The sequence below is a fragment of the Cervus elaphus genome, chromosome 10 (genome assembly GCF_910594005.1).
Source record: "Cervus elaphus chromosome 10, mCerEla1.1, whole genome shotgun sequence".
NCBI classification, from domain to species: Eukaryota; Metazoa; Chordata; class Mammalia; order Artiodactyla; family Cervidae; genus Cervus; species Cervus elaphus.
In genome coordinates, this window is record NC_057824.1 from 47,407,145 (window position 1) to 47,428,919 (window position 21,775).

The window sequence follows — 21,775 nt, forward strand, 5'->3', positions numbered from 1 at the left end:
CCTCAGCTTGGCCATCTTCCTCTCCCGTCTCTGTATTGCCGAATGTTACCAGTTCAGTGTCTAGATGTCTGCGAGTCAGCCTCCTGCTGTCCTACGGCCCTCCTGAATTGCTCATCTGGCCTCCTCCACTGGCTTCTCAACTCCGGACCTCATATCTTCCCCCTCTTCTCCTTCCAGCTTTGTGGTGATACCAGAATGCTTTACAAAAGACAGAGATTTGCTTACGTCACTATCCTCTTGAAACACTGTGGTCTTCCCACTGCCTCTAGAATGAAGCCCAGACTCCCTAGAGTAACTTTTGAGACTCTTCTTACACAGCACTAGCTTACGATTTTATGAACCCTTGTTCCCATCTTGTGTGCTCCTTACAGACCGCTTATTGGGTATCCTTGCCTCTGGTGTCTTCTTCCCAGCGGGCATAGTCCCTGGCCCCAGAACTCCTACCTGGCTAAACTGCCCGCCGCCTACCTAAAGTTTCACTGCTTTCTGGAAGCATCCTTACATCCTTAGGATTAACTATTCCTCCTCTGTGTTCCAACTCAGCTTCTGATGTCTGTGAAGTGGAATACTGGTGCATCTTGCCTTTCTGCTCAGTTTTTCCGCAGCCCGCTGCCTTCCTGTGAGAGCGTTGGTGCGCGGAGAGTAGCGGAGGCGCTCTGTCCTTCACCCTCACCAGGGAGGCCGATCACAGGGCCTTGTAAAGAGGAGGCGCCTGATACCTGCCGAAGTTAACGCTGTTGTTTTCCACGTTGAAGTTTGAGGTTGTGAAAGAGCAGCATGTAGGCACTCTGGCTTGTGTCTCTTTGAAAGGACAGAGCTGTTTGATCCCAGCCCTGCCTGACAGCATTACTCGGTTATTTCTCACTCCATTCCAGCTACACTTAGAGAGGGGAGGCCGCCTCTTGGAATCGGTGGGGCTCTGGACCAGCTGTTCTGAGCTGGGATTACCAGTGCTTTGATGTTACGGTCATCTGCAAGCTGTTTCAGCTCCTGGAAGGGGGCATCCAGGTGGAGTAACACCTGTCTGGGCTGTTTATCCTTTCAGTCCACCCCAGCACTGGGGACAGCTTTTCTACCTGAAATGTTACATTATCTGGCTCTTCTGTGAGACAAAAGGAGAGGTTTTATGTGTTCAGGGGTGGGGTTGCATTTGGGTCTTGGTTTTTTGTTGCCGTCGTGTTTCAGCCACTGTGTTTGGGGCCTGGCAGAGGAGACGTGCGGTTAAAGCTTGCGTTTCCATTCTGCTTCCTGTGCCCTGGCCTCGATTCAGGTTCCCTCCCCTTATCGTGAAATCTGTCTAGTCCGTGAAGAGGGAAAGGTTGCCACGATTTATGTGGGACTTTACCTGTCTTTGGACCACTTTGGCCTGGATCCATGGTCTCTACAAGTATTTTCTCCCACAGGAATTATACTGAAGAGTCTGCCTCTGAGGACAGCGAAGATGACGAGAGCGATGAAGAGGAAGAGGAGGAGGAGGAGGAGGAAGAGGATTATGAGGTGGCTGGTTTGCGACGTGAGTATTCGGTTTGCTTTTGTAGTTAACCTCACTGTCTTCTAACCTGACCTGGCACGACTGGGTTGGTAAGAGATGCCCAACAACACCAGCGTGCCATTTTCCGTGTTGTGGCAGTGGGCTGACTCTGCTGCCATGTTTTAAATGGGTTTTCAAGATGCCAGTTAACTGCCTAGTAGGAGGTTGGGTGGCTTGGTCTCAGAGCATCAAATTGTGGCCGAGCTACTTGGTCCACGATTTGGTGGAGTTCAGGCCCCAGGTGTGTTTGCGATAGGTCTGCTGGTTCTGAGCCCCTGCATGTGAGGCTGCGATAGCGAGGGTCCAGGCCCACTGCTGTCTCTTGCATTCTTCTGGCCTCTGGTGCAGTGTTCCTTTGAGAGAAGCTATTTTTTCTCTGGTTACAGTGATTTGTCTCTTCCCAGTAGTGTGTAGGGCTGCAGATGTGCTAGTCTGAAAAGAGGAGACTTTCCGCGTGGTCTGGGCATCGTTGTCAGGAGGCTCGGCTGTTTGCACTGGGCGTCAGCAGGGAAGGGCTCGTCGTTACTCTCACCTTGGTAACTCATTCTCTCACGTCCGTTCTTCAGGAGGCTTCGAGAGTTGGTCATTTTTATTGGTTAAACCTCTAAGTCTACAGTCTAGCCTTTTAACAGGCAGCCTTTCCTGCAAAATACACCTTTCTTTGTAGGCTATACAACTACAAGATTTTGATGAGCTTTTGAAGAGAGGAACAGTTCCCATGCTCATACTTGGCGCTGGGAGAGAGGGCTTGCGTGCCAGACCCAGTCCTGACTGTATCAGTGCTGCCGAAACCCGAGGGCTCTGCGCTTGTGCCCCTGACCTCCGTCTGCCCTGACACTGCAGGGGATTAGTTTGGGACATCTGCATTTCTCTCGTTCCTCTAGGGCTCCTCTTGTTTGCTCACACGGCATGACTTTTCAGGTATCGGAGGGAAGGAGACTAGGGGTCTGTGAGCCTGCATTACAGAGAAGGCCGAGGACTGCCCAGGTCATGATTTGGATGCTTTGTTGTCTGTGAACAGATTCTGGATGTAACCATGTGCTGATTTTGTTTATTTTCCAAGTAATGATTTCTTTCCACTTTGAAGTTATTGCTCTTTCCAAGGACTTGTTCCCGCTCCAGGTTTCTAGGACCTCTTCTCCTGAAAGGATCCAGGAAGCTTTTGGTGCTTCAGAGCCTCTTGCCTGCTCTGCCTTTTAGGGCACAAAGATGTGGTTCCCTGGTGCAGTTCAAGGTCCTCGGCTGCTGGCTGTTCGTGTATCCTGCGTTTCATCCTTGGCATTAGCTTCTTACTCTCTTCCTTGCCTAGTCTCAGAACTTACAAAACCTAAGAGTGTCGGTGAAGTGTCCTCTTGGTCTAGAAGTAGAATATAAAACATAGGTTATTGGTTCCCTGCATCCCCGCCTCTGTGTGCCCCTAGCTCTGGTCCAGTGCCCCTCCCCATTTTCCAGGGAAGTGTTTGCTTAGTGGAGCAGCCTTGAGCCAAATGGGGCTTTGTTTCTCGGGGACATACTGAGAGATGCTGGCCACGCGACATTGAGCGCCTGTTGTAAACAGAGAAATGGGCAGTCTTGTGCCTTAGTAGTTTCTCTTCTGTCTCGGGGGGTCCTGGACAGGGCTCTGGTGGAAGTGGCCTGGCCTACTACTGTCTTGTGCTTTTTAGAAATCAAAGCCTTAAATTGGATTCAGTGAGGAAGACTTCACATAAGCATCAGCTTTTCTCTGAGCAGACTGTGGTAGTGAATACAGGATAACTCTGGGAATTAGGAAACAGGATCTGTTCCACACTCAGATTCCATCTCTCATGTAATACATGCGTTCTCAGGCTGAGCTTGGGCTGAAGGAATTCTAGGCAGACCCATCAGCAAATGGCTTTGTCTCTCGAGTGAGTCAGTTTACAATTGACTCCTTCCAGCCCTCTTTCCCTGTGGATGGGGTGGGGACAGAGGATGCATGTACCAAAGGAACTGGCTTTCTAAATAGACTCTTCAAAGGTCTTGGGCAGTTGATGAAAGGTATCCATCCATTCGTCATCTGCTGCCACTGCCCTTGACATGCCCTGTGAGGTCAGAGAGCAGGAGACGATGGCACGAGCACCACCCCCCCAAACCTGAGGAGGTCACCGCTCTGCTCATCCAGAGCATCACCCCTTCCGTGGGCATGCTCCCTTCATCCTCAGTTCTTCTCTGAACGCATGTGTTTAATTTCAGTGAGACCACGCAGGACTGTCCGGGGCAAGCAGGGTGTCATCCCTCCTACAGCGCGGCCCGGCCGACGGCCAGGCAAGAAGCCGCATCCCACCAGGAGGGCTCGGCCGAAGGCTCCACCTGCGGACGACACAGAGGTGGACGAGCTGGTAAGAATCACTTTTCCTCCGCGCTCTAGCATCTCAGATTCGTACCCCCGACTCCAGCGTCAGGAATTCACCAGGCAACAGGTGGAGCCGCCCCTCTGCTCCCCACCACCCCCCACTCTGGAGATTGATGAGGCAGATGGATGGCCATGTAGGCAGACGGGGCAGCAGGCCCCCGGGAGCAGCTATGCCTGGCATTCCACTGCTGCAGCCTGCAAACATCTCCTCTAGTTAACGGGCAGCCTGCGACTCGTTAAGGACTTTAAAATAGTATCCATGTGTCTCCCGCGGCTCAGCGGGGCTGGGTCTCTGTGGTGGGAATGTCAGCAATGTTGGAGCCTCGCTCACTTGGGGCTTTTGCCGACAGTTGTCATGGGAGGGACGCACCCTCCCCTCCGCTCCTCAGCCAGTGTGATCTTAGTAGTCTTGCTTTGGATTTCACTTGAGTTTTAAAGAACAAAAAGCTTGACAGATCAAATTGGAGGTGGGCTGGGGGCATTAAAGCAAGCCATCAGGACGCTCAGCGGGCACCGTGAGCACCCTTCCTGTAGGCCTGGCCCCAATCCCTTCAACTCTGTGCTCCTGGCTGGGAGTCACGCCTATTCCCGCCACCTGGAGAGGCGGCCTGCCCCTTTCTCTTTAGCCTCTTAGCGGCTTCTCAGGGGAGAGCCCAGGAAAAGAACTGTACCTCTTACTTTTCTTCCCTCAGACATCCCCACCCCCACAAAATTGACTGCAGGTGGTCCCCATAACCTGCCTGGCATTCTGCAGTTGCTTGTTTAAACTCATCCACGGCGTGACCGTAATCCCAGGTCCAGCTGCTCTCAGAGGGCTAGCTTCCTGGGGACAGTGGCCCTCTCGCTGGCCCTGGCAGGACTGCTGGGACCCAGCCACTGCTGCCTGTCCTCTGCTTTGATCACTGTCCACCCGGGGGGAGGCAGGTGGGCTGATGCCCGCCGGCTCAGAGCGCTCCCTAGATGGAAGTCAGATGATCTTGACCATCTTCTCTGTTCCAAGAAGATAGCTAACCTTGACTCTCTGCTTTTTAAGCAGATACAGAGACACTTACAGTGCCTCCTGTCCTGTCTCCTCTGCTCTCAGCCCTGCGGTAACTTGTCTTTTTTCTTTGGCTCCAGGTACTGCAGACCAAACGGAGCTCCCGGAGGCAAAGCCTGGAGCTGCAGAAGTGTGAAGAGATCCTCCACAAGATAGTGAAATACCGCTTCAGCTGGCCCTTCAGGTGAGCTGGGGCTCAGGGGAGCGGCCCAGCCTTGCAGCTGAGCCCCTGGGACACATCTCAGTGGCGGGCGGGGAAGTGAGCTTCCAGACTGGCGGAAGTCCACTCTGAGCACAAGTGAATACCCCCGCTCTGCCTTCCTGCTGGTGGGCTGGGCTCGGCATTCCGGTGAGACATGTGATGATGTCCATCGTTTGATAACCAGGTTTCTGTCTGGTTCAAGGCTGCACTGACCTCTCCATTTGGTTCTTCTCCCAGGGAGCCCGTGACCAGAGATGAGGCTGAGGACTACTATGACATCATTACCCACCCCATGGACTTGCAGACAATGCAGAGCAAATGTTCCTGTGGGGGCTACCGCTCTGTGCAGGAGTTTCTTGCTGACATGAAGCAAGTGTTTACCAACGCTGAGCTTTACAACTGCCGGGGCAGCCACGTGCTGAGCTGCATGGTGAAGACGGAACAGTGTCTGGTGGCTCTGTTGCATAAACACCTTCCTGGCCACCTGTATGTCCGTAGGAAACGCAAGAAGTTTCCCGACCGGCTTGCTGAAGACGAGGGGGACAGTGAGCCAGAGCCCATTGGACAGTCCAGGGGACGAAGACAGAAGAAGTAGAGAGGCAGGGCCCTGGTAAGGGAGCTGAGGTCGGGGGGGACTCGAGGGAGAGAGCAGGGGAGGGGGGAGGGAGGCGAGAGAGGAAGCTGGAGAAGGACGTGGACGGGAGGAGGTCACGGGGAGCCCGGGAATGCCTGTCACCCGAGCTCCAAGCATCTCCAGAACTCTCCGTGGGCCTTAATCAAGCAGCGCACTTTGGAGAGCCTCTTGCTGGGTCGGTGGTCTTTGCCCAGAAATGCTGTGGGGAGAGGTGGCCTTAATCCCCCTTCTTGAGGGTTTCCAGGAGGAGTCCAAGTCTTTTCTCGTGAACCCAGTTCCTCTTCTTTCTTCTTTGCTAAGGTCCCTCCCACTTTGGCCGCCACAGCAGTGCCAAGCCCTCTGGTCTCCAGGGGAGGGATTACTCTATTACGTAGAAGGATGAAGGGTAATCAGGCCAACTGGGGAGGTAGTGTCGATTTTTTAAATCTATATTTATACACAGTCCTGTTTCTTCAAGCCCATGCTGTCTCTCCGTCCCGCCCTCCCGCCCTCTCAGCTGACAGTATCAGTGAGTGCCATACAGAGTTCTGTATTCACCAGCATCATGAGACAGTTGTGGTCTGTTGAGTTGATCTTGGCAGAGTAAAGGGACATGTCCTACAGCCATTCCTGAGTACCCCTCCCCTTCTTTGTGACAGCTCTCGCCCCGCCCCTGGCCCCCTGAAACAAAACCTAAGGCACTTCACTCAGAGCCTGGAGCCCTGCTTGTAACCATGTGTATAACCTTTCCTTTGATGGGTCTGGCAGAGGGGTGTTGGAGCCCAGCCCACCCACACACCAGACAAGCTCTTAGGGGAGCAGAAGAAAAGCAGGAAGAATTTAAATGTTTAATTTTTTTTAATTGACTTTTCTAGTTATGAAAGGTTGCTTGTTTCAGCAGTGATATTGTATAAAGAACATCTGTAAAAAGATCTGTCGTCTCGCTTTGGCACATGTACAGTACGGTTTCTATGATAACGTGCTTGCTTTCCTTTGCCCGGTCTCCTCCCTCAGCCTGCCCTCTCTCCTCTGGAGCAGGTGGGCTGGGGCTCCTCGGCCGGCGGTGGGGACCACCTGCTCGTGGACGCTCCCTCGGCCGCCCTGACGGCCGCCTCCGCCGCCTCCGTGTGCAGCGCCCCTGCCGCGCTCCTCTGGCCTCAGGCTTCGACCTGAGAACCCGAATCTCAGCGCCCTGTTGGGCTCGGGGGCGGAGGGCAGCAGGGGGCTCTGTGGCCCTTCCCGCGGTGAATCTCGCGCTATAGTCGTCACATTCAGGCCACCTTTGTAGTCTTCTTTCCCTTTTATGGCAGATTTTGATAAAAAAACGCAGAACAGGGTTTAATTTTCTTTTCTGTCAACTTTGAATTTGGAAAACGTGAGCACCTAAGCGCTTCGGGACCGATTCAAATGAAGGGAAAAGAAGTCCACCAAGGGGACTGCAGCTCGCGGAACTAAAGCCTGTTAAAGTGAAATGTCCAGGTGTGGTCCCCATGCCCGGGCCGCCTCGGGGTTTGCCCCAGGGGCTGCCGGCTGGGCTCCCCCGGGCTGGGAGGCAGCGCTGACGTTGCAGCATCACAGCCCCGCGCCAGCACCTTCCTGCCTCTCGCCCTAGAGCCAGTCTGTTTGTTCACAGTGAGAATTCTGTGTTCCCACTTCAGTGACACCTCAGTTACTTGTTTTTTAAAGTGTCTTTAAGGAGGAAGGCCCCCATTAAAGGGTAAACTTGTAATAAATTGGACTTTCAAATAAACATTATGTACTTGTGTTTATAAAGAAGTGACAACTCTGGTGAATTTTTCTTTGTGCTCTTGGAGGTCTCAGTGGATAGTATGTCCTGAGCGCGTTTTCCCTTGGACTCTTCGAGGCCGTTTTTCAGGAGAGGACCTCTGGGTTACAGGCTTTTTGACCACAGGTCAGATCCATCTACTGCATTTCTTTGCTTCCAGCACAGCCTTCTGCTGCCCTGGGCAATCGCAGCCGTGGCCTTTAGGCCTCTCCTGGCCTTGTCTCTATTTCAAACCCCTACCCCACCCCCACCCCCCACCCAGTCCTGTTGGAAACTTCTGGGAATTAGAAGAAAGTAATTTTTTTAAGGCTTCACTGTGGGAATTTGTGGTCCTTCAGGACTTAATTTTGGGGAAGCTTTGGATATTTTACAACAGTTTTCAAGGAAAACTTGAAACATGCACAGCAGAATTACAACAAATTCCCCCTACTCAGCTTCAGCAGTTCCACTGTGTAGCCAGTCTGGTCTTACTGATGCCTTCACTTATATTTTACGCGGGAGCCTTTCTTTAGTCAGACTGGTTGATTGGAGTGGGTCACTGCTGGCTGGCAACCTGCCTGTGGAACCCCGGGGTTTCGTAGGGCGTGATCCCAGTGACAGCAGCGAGACCACCAGTTCCCGACCGCTGCGCCGGGGACGGCAGAAGGTAAAAACAGGGCGAAATCCGAGGAGAAACCTAAGCGCTGGGTGTGGGTTCTGCCGTTGACTGCCTCTGTGGCCTTGGTGAGCGTGGGCAGTGAGCCAGGCCTGAGCACTGGGGGATTCTCAGTCCCACAGGGAGGAAGTGGTTTGCCCCAAGGTCAGGCTGGATTTGAGCAGCCCTCAGGCTCTGGAGGAGCTGTGCTACCTGTGAGCGGTCCCTGCAGCCCCAGCTCACCCGCATCTGTGAAGTCCTGCTCCTGGGGTGGCTTCTTAGGCCACACGAGGACAGCGCCTCGGGCCCCGTCACCTCACCCGGGGTGTGTGTCCTGATCCTAGTCCACCAGCCCAGCCCATCCGCCCTAGCAGGCTGTGACCTTGGGGGAAATCAAGCCTGACTTGGCTCCACTACTGCAAATGGAGACAAGATGACTTTTTTCCTGAAGACAGGGGTCTGGCCATTACTCTGGCGATCAAGGGAGACCTCTCCCTCGTCTTGCCTACTTGTCTTTCTCCTCAAATCCTGTCTCCTGGGCAGGGGACAGTCAGGTAGCAGCGAGTTGGTGGCTGGATTCCAAAGCAGCTACTCCGGGCAGTGCTTCACTAGGGGACCAGGCCCCCACCGCCCTGAGAGCCAGGGTCCCCTCAGCAGGATACCGAGGCCGGCGCTCAAACCTGGTAGGAGGTCACTCATTGCTCCCCCTGCCCAGGACACCCAAGCCTTTTCACACCAGGACTGCTGGGCGCGTCCTCCTCCCGAGGGCCTGAGCAGGGAGTGGGGCAGCTGCTGACCCCCAGGACCTCTCAGTCTGACCTCAGTCAAGATTCCCCCTGCTGACTCCAGGCAATTTCGCGTTGTTTCCCTGGAACTTCTGCTGCCTGCCATCTGGGCTCAAAAGTTCCGTTAAGGACAAACTCAGGCTTGGCTGGTGTGGACACGCGCATAGACGTGCTGCTCTGAGGGGCCCTGTGTGGGGCTGCCAGGCCCCTGAGGGAAGTGGCAGAGACACGCAGTGCACAGGTTGGAGGGTGATGGCTTCTGAGGCACTTCTCTTGGGCTCGAGTCTCTTGGGGGTGGGGAGAGGTCCCACTGTGGGGCAGGTTCCTCTGGATGAATTTGCCCTAGGTTGTTAACACCCACCGTGTCCATCTCACCCCACGGCCCGGTGGAATCCATGGTGTGAAGTCACAGCAGCTCTGGAGGCCAGTCTCCCTGGCTGTGTGCTCCTGAGCCAGCCAAGGCCTTCAGGCACTGCCCTTGTCTGAAAAATGGACAGGGGAGGATGAGATGGAGGGCTTCTGTAAAAGGGCTTGAATCAAATGTTTCCTTCGTCTCTGTCCTTCAGGGTCTGGGACTTCTCATTAGTGTCGCCCCAAGCTCCCAGGCTGAGAAGCCCTAGCTGCCAAGGCCTGCCCTCCCCTCCCTCCTTCCTGGGTCCTGGCCTCTGTGAATCATCTTAGCCTCAAAGCAAAGCTCCCTTGGGGTCCGTCCTGGTTACACTGCCTCCCCTTCCGGTCCCAGTTGTCCTGGAAGTCAGTCTTGTTTCCACTGAGCAGGACACAGCCAAGTGCCCTCCACCCGCTGTGTCCACTGACTGGCAAGGGATTGGGTGATCCGGTGCCACTCCTGATGCTCGCCCTGCCCTCCACCCTTGGCCCATACACATCACTTGCCTTTCTCCTCCCATTTCCAGAATCATCCTGTGGCTTCTGCCCCCGCCCGAGTGCAGGCCTGTGAGCCTAACCCAGTGCAGCCACAGCCCCTCGCTCCCAGCTTGGGCCCCCTCACCTGCAATAAGCTCATTCTGTTTCTCAGTCATAGGCCCTCCCTGGAAAAGTTGCAATGTTTGGGTCACTTGACTTTGCTGGTCAAAGCAGACATGAGGACTTAGCTGTCCGTGCTCTATGAGAACGGAAGGACGGGGGTGGGGAGGATTCCACCTGCAAGAATCATAGTATTAAGGGTTGCAAAATCCCCTTAGGGGTCAGTGCTGTTCCTTGCAGGGAGGGACCGCCCTCTCTCCATCTCTTGAGGGAGCTGACACCATCTGTTTGATCTCTACTTGATGTCTGTCTTGTTCCTGTGATTGGTGGTTGGGGCAGGAAGGGCTCTGGCCCGAGAGGCCCTGGGTTTGGGGGCTTGGTTCTACTGTATGAAGCAGTTGGCCTTGGGCTCCCCTTGACTGGCAGCGGGCTGGACCCCGGGGCCTCCCGTCCCCCGGCTGGAGTCACAGCGGCCACAGCCCAGCCTAAGACGGGACCAGGGTTTCTGGGATGGCCACACTTGGAGGTAGCGCAGGTCCCGGCAGCCCCAGGGCCGCCCCGGCACGTAGGTCAGCGCAGCACCTCTTCCTCTCCGGGTTCGTGATCGTGGGAGCTACTTGTGGAGGGAGCCACGCGCACACACCTGCCCCGTTTCTCACTGCTGTGCTCAGCACCTCCAGTCTTTCCACAGCCCTTTAGAAGCTGGGGACCGAATCCCCACCCTCCTCGAGGGCTGTCTCTGTGCCCGTGTCTGCTCCCAAGATGCCCGTAGATGTCCAAGAGTCCAGCCCCATCTCCACCCAGAAGGACGGGGGTTGCGGGGGGGCTGCCCTGACAGGCCCCAAGGAGTGAGCGGCCACATGAGCGGCAGTGAGGGCAGTCTGGGGCCCCGGCCCTCAGGCGCGGGGAAAGAACAGAGGGCCCAGCCAGCCAGTGGGAGCAGACACAGAGCCTCCGAGGGAGCCTTAGAGAAAGGCTGATGCTCTCATTTTTTATGCAAGTCGAGGAAAGCACTCTTACCCACAGCTCCCAAACAGGCCAGACTCACTGGGGCCAGAGTGGGGCGTGTCATCCCAGGGGATTCCCTGACTGCTCCCAGCAGACATCCCCGTCTCACTCTGGGAAGCAGGAACCCAGGGCTCAGACAGGCAAGCGGGCCACCGAACGGAGCCAAGGGGAGCACACACCCACCGCAGAATCCGGGGTTCCTGCAAAACACAGCTGTTTCCCCGGCGGGGTGTTCCCCTGATTGATGGAAAGCCAGAAGGCCCACTCCCAGCTCCGCTCACAGGGAAAGGCTCCCCCAGGGCCCTCACCGTCCTACCGTCCCCCTTTCCAGTCCACAGAAGACGCAGCACTGCCACACGGGGGTTTATTCCAGTCACAGCTTCCAGAGAAACTCCACAATAAATTACATCATTAAATAAACTGCTGGGCCACACCCCCTTCTGCCCCTCCTCCTCTCCACGTGCCCCCCCAGGTCCCGGTGGGGACTCAGCCAGGCCCAGCCCCTTGCACTAGGCAGCAGGGGAGTAGCCTCAGTGGGTCCCAACGAGTGAGGGTTGAAGGAGGCTCCCGCCCTGCTCCTCGGCCCCTCACACTCACTTGCCTGACCTTGACAGCTGGGCAGCTGCTAGTCAGCTGTCTCCTCTGGAGGGGGTGGCGAGGAGGGGGCCACAGCCGCCCCACGCAGGCCTGTGTCCCTAGAGGTGTGTAGGGTTCTCCAGAGAAGGATCTGTCTTAGTCATGTGCAAGACCACAGTGGGGGCCTTATAGTGGCCGTGGCTGCCCCGGCCATAGCCCCCGGGGGCCCGGCAGGCCTTTGCCCGGGCCCGGCCAGCTGCCATCTTGCGGTGGCACAGGCTCTGCCAGGTCTGGAAAGTCTTGGAGCTCCACACCCAGACGCCGCTGGTGATGCCCACCACGAGCGACATGAAGATTTTGAGCATAAAGACAGCCACGGTGGGCACCGAGCCCCCTTGCAGTGAGCAGTCCCTCCGGCCGCCGGGCATGGGGGCCACCGAGCAGGCCTGCTCTGTGGCCCGCAGGCGCCAGAAGTCCATGTTGAGGCGTTCGTAGACATAGCACACAATGACGCAGGTGGCAGGCACGGTATAAAGGATGGAGAAGACCCCAATCTTGACCATGAGCTTCTCAAGCTTCTCCGTGTTGGTGCCCCCGGTCTTCATGATCTTGCGGATGTGGAAGAGGGCCACGAAGCCGGTCAGGAGGAAGCTCGTGCCCAGCACCAGGTAGCAGGACAGGGGCACCAGCACGAAGCCCGTGAGCGCCGCTGCGTCCATACTGGCCACGTAACAGAGCCCGGTCAGCTCATCCCCCGCCACCTTGCGCAGCGTCAGGATAACAATGGTCTTGAGGGCTGGCAGGCCCCAGGCTGCCATGTGGAAGTAGCTGCCATGGGCCTCGATGGCCTCGTGGCCCCACTTCTTGCCTGCGGCCAGGAACCAGGTGAGGGTCAGCACCACCCACCAGAGCGAGCTGGCCATGCCGAAGTAGTAGAGCAGCAGGAAGACGAGGGTGCAGCCCGTGTTCTCCAGGCCCTCCTGGATCACGTAGAGCGCACCCGCCTCCTGGTCGCAGGCCACGCTCTGGGCCCCAGCCACCGCCCGGATCAGGAAGGCCAGCGAGTAGACGTTGTAGCACATGGAGAGGAAGATGATGGGGCGCTCCGGGTACTGGAAGCGGTGCGGCTCCAGCAGGAAGGTGAGCACGGTGAAGGCGGTGGAGAAGAAGCACAGCGCTGACCACACGGCCATCCAGACCAGCGCGAAGTCCTTGTCGCGCCGCGACCAGAACACCTCGACGCCTGGCCCGCAGCGCGGCGCGCACGAGCGGCTCTTCTCCACGTACTGGAACTTCTCCGGGTTCTCGCAGGTGCCGCCGGCGCCCGGGAGGGCGTCGCCGGGGGGCCGCGCGGGCCGCGGCGCCACGGGCAGCATGCCCAGGCCCTTGTGGGGCTCGGTGGGGCCGGCCGTGGCGTTCTCCGGCGCCTCCATGCAGAGCGCGTGCGGGTCATTGCGCGTGGGCAGCCGGGCGCAGTCCAGCGAGTCCGGCCAGCCGAAGTTGAACTGCTCCATGATGGGCGCGCAGCGCAGGCGCGCCTGCTCGCACATGGGCCGGCAGGCGGGGATGGGCGTCGAGACCTGGTCGGTGCACATGGGCGCGTAGAGCGAGCACAGAAAGAAGCGCAGGTGGCTGTGACAGCCGTACTGCACCAGCGGCGCGAACTCGGCCAGCTCGGCGGCCGCCTCGCCCTGCGACGTGTGGCCCAGCAGGTTGGGCATGCGGGTCAGGTTGTAGCCGATGCCGCGGCACATGGGGATCTCCACCACCTGGCACGGCGCCGGCCCGCGCCCGCGCTCCGGGTCGAAGCGGCCGATCTCCAGCGCCGCGCCGCCCGCAGCCAGCAGCTGCCACAGCAGCAGCGCCCGGCGGAGCGGCGGCACGGCCATCCCGGGCGGTCCCGGCCGAGGGCGGGGAGGGCGGCCCCGCCTCACTCGGGCCGCGCCGTCCGGCGCCCCCGTGCCCGCTCGCCACGTCGCGGGGTGCGGGCCATAGCGGAGCCGGCCGCGTGTGTCCCTGCGCGGCCGGGCGCCCTGGGCAGCGCGTGGGGAAGCCGCCTGAGGGAAAGGAGGCGCCGAGCCGCCACCGCCGCCGCCGCCGCCGCTACTCGAACGGCCGCGGAGTGGGAGCAGGCGCCGCCTCCCGGGGCCGCGGCTACAAGCCTCGGGGCGGGGCGCCTGGCGGACACGCCCAGGGGCGGGGCCTCCGCGCGTCCCCGGAACGCCCCCCGGCGGGCTTTAAAGGCGCCGCGCCTCGCAGCTGCGCTGCACTGCAGGACCAACCCGGGCGCGGTCTGGCAGGGTGGGGTATACGAGTAGTGACCTCGTCTGCCCGCTCACAGACGGTTCTCCCCTTTCTGAGGGGTTGCAGCCCAACCTCTCTCCGGGACAGGACAGTCAGCCGGAGGATTTCCCTGCCCCCCGTACCGCGTCACCTATGTTCTTCCCCAGGCGGGACCACTTCTAAGGCTTCTACGCCTGGGACGCCTCGACCTTGGACTCTGGGACAGTTCGAGCGCAGCCTCTCCGCCTCTTCACTAGTTGCGTGTGGCTCTGGGCTCTTCGCTTTGAGCCTGTTTTCGTTTCTGTAAAACAGGCAGATAATCCCGTCAAAATGAATTCACCTGTGGCTCGCGCGGGCTGCTTACCCGTCACACTGCGCACTTGAGCTCATGGCCTCTTCGCAATCCACCTGCCCCCTTGACACCTCGGGACCGCCTGAAAACCCAGTCTCCTTCTGCCCCCTCCCCTCCTCTGCACTCCCTTGGTACACGGTCTCCGCTAAGAACTCCTCTCTGCCCAGGAAGCCTGCCGCTTTCACCATCCCCCTCCCGAGAGCCCCCTGCTTCCTGCTGCGCCTGCAGAGTAACGGGCCAGGTACGGTGACAGCCATGGAACATTTCAGTTCAGCTCACACCCTCCTCACCTGACAGCTGTCAGGATGCTACCAGACTATTACTCAGTCTGCTTCCATGGCGGCACCTGAACAGGAGGAGGAGAGAGGCCTGTTCTTCCCTTTGCACAGATGGAACCATCAAGGCAGTCCTAGGCTCACCCTGCCAATAACAGGTGACAGTGAGTGAGTGGGGTCTGAGGCTGTGACCCCTGAGCTGCCCACATAACCCCCCTCATCCCCACTCAGGTCGGGAAGGTGTTTCTAAGAGGCTGGGATTGCCGGGGGGCTTCCTGGGGCCCCAGAGGCCCTCTGCCCTCCCACCTCTGCCCAGCCAGGGCTCCACCACGGTTCCCAGGTAGCTTTGTGGGTGAAACCCAAGTCCCATCCGGGAGGCCACCCAAGGGGCCCTGTTCTGGTCTGGAGCTCCCTTAGAAACTGCCTCCCTCCTCCTGGCCCACCCCCATCTGCCCTCACCCATTTGGCCTAGATGTACCTGGAAGACTCAGATTCCACGTGAGCTCTTGGCATAGGTCCAGCCCTAGCAGCTGCTCAGGGATGCTCAGTGGATGAAGGGCTGAGGGAGAGACCTGCGCTGCAGGGGGCCTAGGAAACTGGTCAAAGACCTAAGGTGAGCCAGGTGGGCCCAGGGCCAGGTGTTTTACACAGTGAACTTTTAAACTCTCATAACAGCCCTGCAAGGAATTCTGTGCCCATTTTACAGAGGAGAAATTGAGGTTCAGAAAACTCAAGACATTTGCCTGGGAATACACAGTTCACAAGGGTCAGGGTCGGCATTCAGGCTCTTCCACTGCATAAGGCTGCCTGTCGCCACCAGCATGAGGGCACCTCCCTGACTGGCCCTGCCTGGCCAACACTGCCCTGCTGGAGAGCTGGCACGTGAGGGGGTTTGTGCAGCAAGGAGCCGGGGCAGCAGCCGTAACCAGTGCCCCGGGAGCGGCGCTGGAGCAGGGAAGGGAGGAGGAGGATCCGAGAGGTTGGGACTCCGTGGAGATGCAGCAAGCCCTGTTCTCAGTATGAGATGCGTCCTTGGCCCACCTGGGCTGTGACAGCTGAAGTGGCAAGCTCCTGATCGCCCCAAAGAGGCAGCACAGGAATAGGGTAACTTTGAAACAAGGACCTGACTTTGACGCCCTAGTCAAGGAGGTTCCCAAAATGCCACTGACAACTTCCTGTAGCCCACGGTGAAGGCCATGCCCCTGGAGTTGGCAGCAAGAGCTTTTCCAGGTATAGCCCCCACCTACCTCTTCCTTTCCTGCCATGCCTAACTCCTTGGAACCCAGGCCACGTCATGCCTTCAATCTCCCTGGCCCAAAGGCCCTTTTCTGCTCTGTTGGGCACACCGGCCTCCTGGGGCAGACCCCAGCTCTCGAGGACAGGGCTGGAGGCTCTGCTCTGCGGGCCAGAGTCCTGGCCCACTCACCGTTGCCACTTGTCCACTCACGTGCTGTTAGCCTTCCGTTCATCCCCCACTCTGCCCCAATGCCAGCAGCTGCTCAAGGACCCTGGGGACACTTTATTTTTCTCTGTGTCTTGCCCCAAGGAGACACAGATGCATGGATGAGAGTGGTGCATGGGCTGAGCCCCCACCTCACAGGGTCTGTAGGAAGCAGGGGCTTTGGAGCTGCCCCGCTGCAGGCAGCTGGGTTGAGAGGCAGAGAAGGCTGGAGGCTTCCCCCTGCTACGACTGGTCTGGGATCCAGGTTTTTTTGTGTGCCTCTGCCCCCAACCAGGGTAAAGAAGAGGCCAGGGGCCCTTCCTCTGGCAGACATAGTGGGGAGGATGCCCCCGGAGCCATGGGATGCCAGGCTTGTCACCATGACAACAGCTGCTCCTGGGAAGCCAGAGGTGGGGGGGAGTGGTGGAAACGCCCCTCCCCCATGCAGATGCTGCCTGGGAGAGAAGAGGCCTCTTGGGCCGCCTGCCCACCCACCCTGCTTTGTCACCCGATCCCCCTCTTTACAAAGGCAGAACAATACGCCAGGCACTCACTGAAAAGGAGACTATGAGGAGGACTGGAGGGGACCAGGAGGAGGGTGATTGCCATCAGTGCCCACCCCCGCCCCCCGCTCCCTGGGCAGAGGGGGCCAGAGTCGGTGAGGTGGGAACAGACCCCCTTCTCACTCCTCCTCCTGGGGGAGAACGCTCCCTTCCTGGGGGCTCTTGGCTGTGAGCCAATGAGCTGCCCTGCCTAAGTGGGAGGGGACACCCTCCTGACCTGTGTCCCCCACCCCAGCCCTCTAGTCTTCCCACACTCCAGGAGGCCCTTCCTACCACATCTTCCCTGATCACAGCCATCACACCCACACTGGACACATCCTGACCCTTCCCCAACTTGACTCTGACATGCCTCCTCCTGCCCTATGGCCTTGGTGCCTGCTTCCATGCCTGCCGCCACCATACCATGCCTGTCTCCCCACAAACCTGGGAGGCTCTGGAGGTCAGTGGGCTGGGCGGGCCCTGCTCCTGGGTGTCTTGCTGCCTAGCCTAGAGGAGGCGCCCGTAAATGTTTGTTGAATGAAAAGGATGTCATGAAGAAGAGGTGGCCAGAGATCCTTCTGGAAGAGGCTGCATGCAAGTGGAGCCTGAAGTTGGGGAAGGATAGGACCCTGGGAGACAGAGTCGTCTGTGTGAGGAAGCAGGAACCAGGAGGAGGGCCATCCCGCACCTCCTCCAGTGCCCGGGACATCCCCAGAGGGGCTGCTGATGGTGATGAGGGGCCCAGAGGGTGCAACACTGGCGCACATCTGCTCCTGGAGGTGGGGGGAGCGAGGGGAGTGACGCCGCAGCCCGGGCAGACAGCAGTGGGCGCCAGCACGTGTGTGTGCTGGGCGTGCGGGCCTGGGGCAAGTTAACTGTGTGTGCACACACTCACCCAGGCCCAGGGCAAGCTCCAGCCCTGGATCTGACTCAGGGTCCCTTTATTAGGAGGTCAAGGGCTGGACTAGACTGTTCCATTGTTACTAAAGAAGCATTTAAAAAATTTCCATAACTAATTCCCTTGAACCCTTGCCCTCAGGTCATCAGTATCAGGGGTTGAAGTACCTCTTGCTGAATTTCCAAAAGAAACAAACAGAGGGCTTTCCTGGGAGCTGAGTGGTAAAGAATCCACCTGCGGGGAACACAAGTTTGATCTCTGGTCCAGGAAGACCCCACGTGCTGCAGAGCGACTAAGCCTGTGCGCCACAACTACTGAGACTGGGCTCTAGAACCCGGGAACAGCAACTGCTGAACCCATACGCTGCAGCTACTGAAGCCCGAATGCCCTGGGCCCGTGCTCCGCAGCAAGAGAAGCCACTGCAGTGAGAAGCCCGAGCACCTCAACTAGAGAACAGCCTCCTCTCTCTGTAGCTAGAGAAATGCCCACACAGCAACAAAGACCCAGTACAGTCAAAAATAAATAAATAAAATTATTTTAGAAAGCAACAGACCACACAGCTCAATTAAAAAAAAAAAAAAAGCCCAACCAAAAAATGGGCAGAAGATCTAAATAGACATTTCTCCAAAGAAGATACACAGATACAGGGTCTTTTCAAATGAATCAGCTCTTCGCATCAGGTGGCCAGAGTATTGGAGTTTCAGCTTCAACACCAGTCCTTCCAATGAACACCCAGGACTGATTTCCTTTAGGATGGACTGGTTGGATCTGCTTGCAGTCCAAGGGACTCTCAAGAGTCTTCTCCAACACCACAGTTCAAAAGCATCAATTTTTCGGCGCTTAGCTTTCTTTATAGTCCAACTCTCATATCCATACATGGTTACTGGAAAAACCATAGCCTTGACTAGACAGACCTTTGTTGGCAAAGTAATGTCTCTGCTTTTTAATATGCTGTCTAGGTTGGTCATAACTTTCCTTCCCAAGGAGTAGGCGTCTTAATTTCATGGCTGCAGTCACCATCTGCAATGATTTTGGAGCCCAAAATAATAAAGTCTGCCACTGTTTCCACTGTTTCCCCATCTATTTGCCATGAAGTGATGGGACCGGGTGCCATGATTTTAGTTTTCTGAATGTTGAGCTTTAAGCCAACTTTTTCATTTCCTTTTTCACTTTCATCAAGAGGCTGTTTAGTTCTTCTTCACCTTCTGTCATAAGGGTGGTGTCATCTGCATATCTGAGGTTATTGATATTTCTCCTGACAATCTTGATTCCAGCTTGTGCTTCATCCAGCCCAGCGTTTCTCATGATGTACTGTGCATATAAGTTAAATAAGCAGGTTGACAATATACAACCTTGACGTACTCCTTCTCCTATTTGGAACCAGTCTGTTGTTCCGTGTCCAGTTCTAACTGGTGCTTCCTGCCCTGCATACAGGTTTCTTAAGAGGCAGGTCAGGTGGTCCGGTATGCCTATCTCTTTCAGAATTTTCCACAGTTTATTGTGATCCACACAGTCAAAGGCTTTGGCATAGTCAATAAAGCAGAAATAGATGTTTTTCTGGAACTCTCTTGCTTTTTCAATGATCCAGTGGATGTTGGCAATTTGATCTCTGGTTCCTCTGCCTTTTCTAAAACCAGTTTGAACATCTGAAAGTTCATGGTTCATGTATTGTTGAAGTCTGGCTTGGAGAATTTTGAGCATTACTTTACTAGCGTGTGAGATGAGTGCAACTGTGCGGTAGTTTGAGCCTTCTTTAGCACTGGAATGAAAACTGACCTCCAGTCCTGTGGCCACTGCTGAGTTTTCCAAATTTGCTGGCATATTGAGTGCAGCACTTTCACAGCATCATCTTTTAAGATTTGAAATAGGTCAACTGGAATTCCATCACCTCCACTAGCTATAACTATAGCTATATAACTAGCTATAGCTAAAACTATAGGTATATAGTTATCTATATAACGGAATCACTGTGTTTCACACCTGAAATGAACACAACATTATAAATGAACTATACTTCAATTAAAAAAAAAGTTCAGGCATCTCTTCTGATACTTTTTTCTAGACTTTACAAACACAAATATACATGGTGCAGTCTTTTCCGATCTTTTCTTTTATTGAAAGTGAATTAATATTGTACATTTTATATCTTATTTTTCTCACCCAAGAATCTATCATGGAGAAATGGGTGATACGATAAGAAGTGCAGTAAAATAAAGGTAGAATCTCATGGTGGGCATTCAAGTGTTCACTATGAACGTTGTTTAAATTTTCTGTATATTTTTACATTTTTTTGCAATAAAATATCTGAAAAATAATTTCTCATGAATGTCTTTCCAGGTCAACACACAAGATCCACCCCATCGTTTTTAGTAGTTTTTCTGATTTCCACGGTGTGGGTTTATTACGAAGAATTCAGCCAGTCCCCCTGTGAATAGATAATTAGGTTGTTGCTGTTACAATCTCAACGTGGGAAAATGTATCTAGAGTCAGGATCTGCAAACTGGCCCATAGTCTAAATCTGGCCTGCTGTCTGTTTTTTGTTTTTTTTTTTTTAATTTTTTTTTTTTTTGCTGTCTGTTTTTATAAATAAAATTTTATTGGAATATAGCCACACTCATTGGTTTATATAGTTGATTTCCGGTTACACCCGCGGAGTTGAGGAGTTATGATAAGAGACCAAATGGCCCCAAAGCCAAAAACATTTATTACCTTTACAGAAAACAAACCCCGGACCTGAGTGTACTTGTGCTTTTATTTGCATAGCATAGTCTGAGAATTCAATGGGTCAATGGGTCTTTGAATTGTTTTACAACATTACTGAGGTGCACTTTCCCTGGTGGCTCAGATGGTAAAGAATCTGCCTGCAATGCAGGAGACCGGGGTTCAGTCCTGGATCGGGAAGATCCCTGGAGAAGGAAATAGTAACCCACTTCAGTATATTTGCTGGGAGAATTCCATGGACAGGAGGAGACTGGTGGGCTACAGTCCATGGGGTCATAAAGAGTCGGACACGACTGAGCGACTAACACTTATTAGCTTACACATATTTAACATGTGCAATTAGCTTGCACATATTTAAAGTGTTCAACTGGATGAGGTTTTTTTTTTCCAATTTGATGAATTTTGATATAAGGATATCTTTGGGAAATCATCACAATTGATCCAGATAATCATTATCTTCTACTGTGAAGTAGTACATAGCTGTGAAGCAGTACATTATTAATAAAATATTGTGCATGTGTGTTAGTTGCTTAGTCGGGTCCATCTCTTTGCCACCCCCTCGACTGTAGCCCACCAGGCTCCTCTGTCTGTGCGACTCTCCAGGCAAGAATACTGGAGTGGGTTGCTATTTCCTTCTCCAGGGGATTGTCCCGACCAGGGATTAAACCCGGGTCTCTTGCATTGCACGTAGATTCTTTACCATCTGAGCTACAGGGAAGTCCCTAATAAAATGTTAATAACTGGTATATGTATTAATATATGGCCAGTATAGTATGACATGAGCTTAAGAAAACTACCATTTATTAAGTATTAATTTACATCTCGATTTAATCCTTGTAACACCTCATGAAGTGGTTACTATCCCAAATGTCAGATGAGGAAACAGGCTTAGAAAGGATGGAAGAAACTCGCTTCAGGCAAGTGACAGCATTGGATTAAAAATTTAAAAATCACATTCTTCCCCTCCAAAAGTTTTTTGTCCCCTCCCTCACATCTCCAGGTGGCCACAAACTGCTGTCACTACAGATTAGTCTGCATTTAGTTGCTATAAGTGGAAGGTTAGCGTGACGCTATGGGAATCTGGAACAGGAAACGTTAATTGGGCACCTCCTTTGTGCCCTCAGCACAGACTGGGCTGGGCTCTGGGCGCTCGAGGTGAAGCTGCCCTCTGCGTGGCCATCACTCTGGGGTCAGCTGGTGTCCGTGACTAGAGAGAAGCCAGGGGCGGGCATCACATAGCCCGGGGGGTGGCTGGCAGGAGACGGGGGTGTTCCAGACAGAGGGAACAGCCTTTGCAAAAGCTTCGGAGAGAAAACAGAAGCAGACTCCTGGGGCCCACAGCTGAGGGGCCGGAAAGCCGGGATTGACCCTCCGGCCGCGGGAGGAAGGTTTTAAGGGAGGGAGGGCTTTACACGGCCTGTGCAGCATGCTGTCAGGGGCAAAGGACAGGCATGGGCTCTGCTGGGGGTGGGCTGGGACAGAAGTGACAAGCGTGTGGGTCCTGGAAACGAGGCAGGCGTTTGAGGCTGGGGCTCCAGGGGAGCTGCTGGGAAGGAGTGTGGCGTCTGCGAGCCCAGAGGCTCACCCCCACCTCCGGGGAGCCCGTCCTGCATGCCCCCCGGCCCTGCAGGGGCGCTGTGGCCACCCTGCGGCTGGGACTGGCCTGCCACTTCTGAAAGCTGCTTTTGTGCGGCCGCTCGGGCTCCTGTTTCGTTGACCTTGGATCCTGCTTCT

The 21,775-nt window shown here is 55.4% G+C and overlaps 2 protein-coding genes across 2 annotated transcripts in view; one reads left to right on the forward strand and one right to left on the reverse strand.

Annotated features, from left to right (window-relative positions):
- Positions 1-7,532, forward strand: part of BAZ1B (bromodomain adjacent to zinc finger domain 1B) — a 54,142-nt gene extending 46,610 nt beyond the window's left edge. The window contains exons 16-19 of the mRNA XM_043914993.1: positions 1,404-1,513; positions 3,743-3,888; positions 5,022-5,125; positions 5,381-7,532. Coding sequence (XP_043770928.1) covers positions 1,404-1,513; positions 3,743-3,888; positions 5,022-5,125; positions 5,381-5,738 — 718 coding nt within the window. The 3' untranslated portion in view covers positions 5,739-7,532. The remainder of the gene's footprint in view (positions 1-1,403; positions 1,514-3,742; positions 3,889-5,021; positions 5,126-5,380) is intronic.
- A 137-nt stretch (positions 7,533-7,669) lies between these two features.
- FZD9 (frizzled class receptor 9) lies at positions 7,670-13,671 on the reverse strand. Its single transcript, XM_043914995.1, has 2 exons — positions 9,971-13,671; positions 7,670-9,443 (listed from the first exon to the last, which is right to left on the reverse strand). The coding sequence occupies exon 1, from the start codon at positions 13,416-13,418 to the stop codon at positions 11,649-11,651; it is 1,770 nt and encodes a 589-aa protein (XP_043770930.1). The 5' UTR covers positions 13,419-13,671; the 3' UTR covers positions 7,670-9,443; positions 9,971-11,648.
- Positions 13,672-21,775: the final 8,104 nt, after the last annotated feature.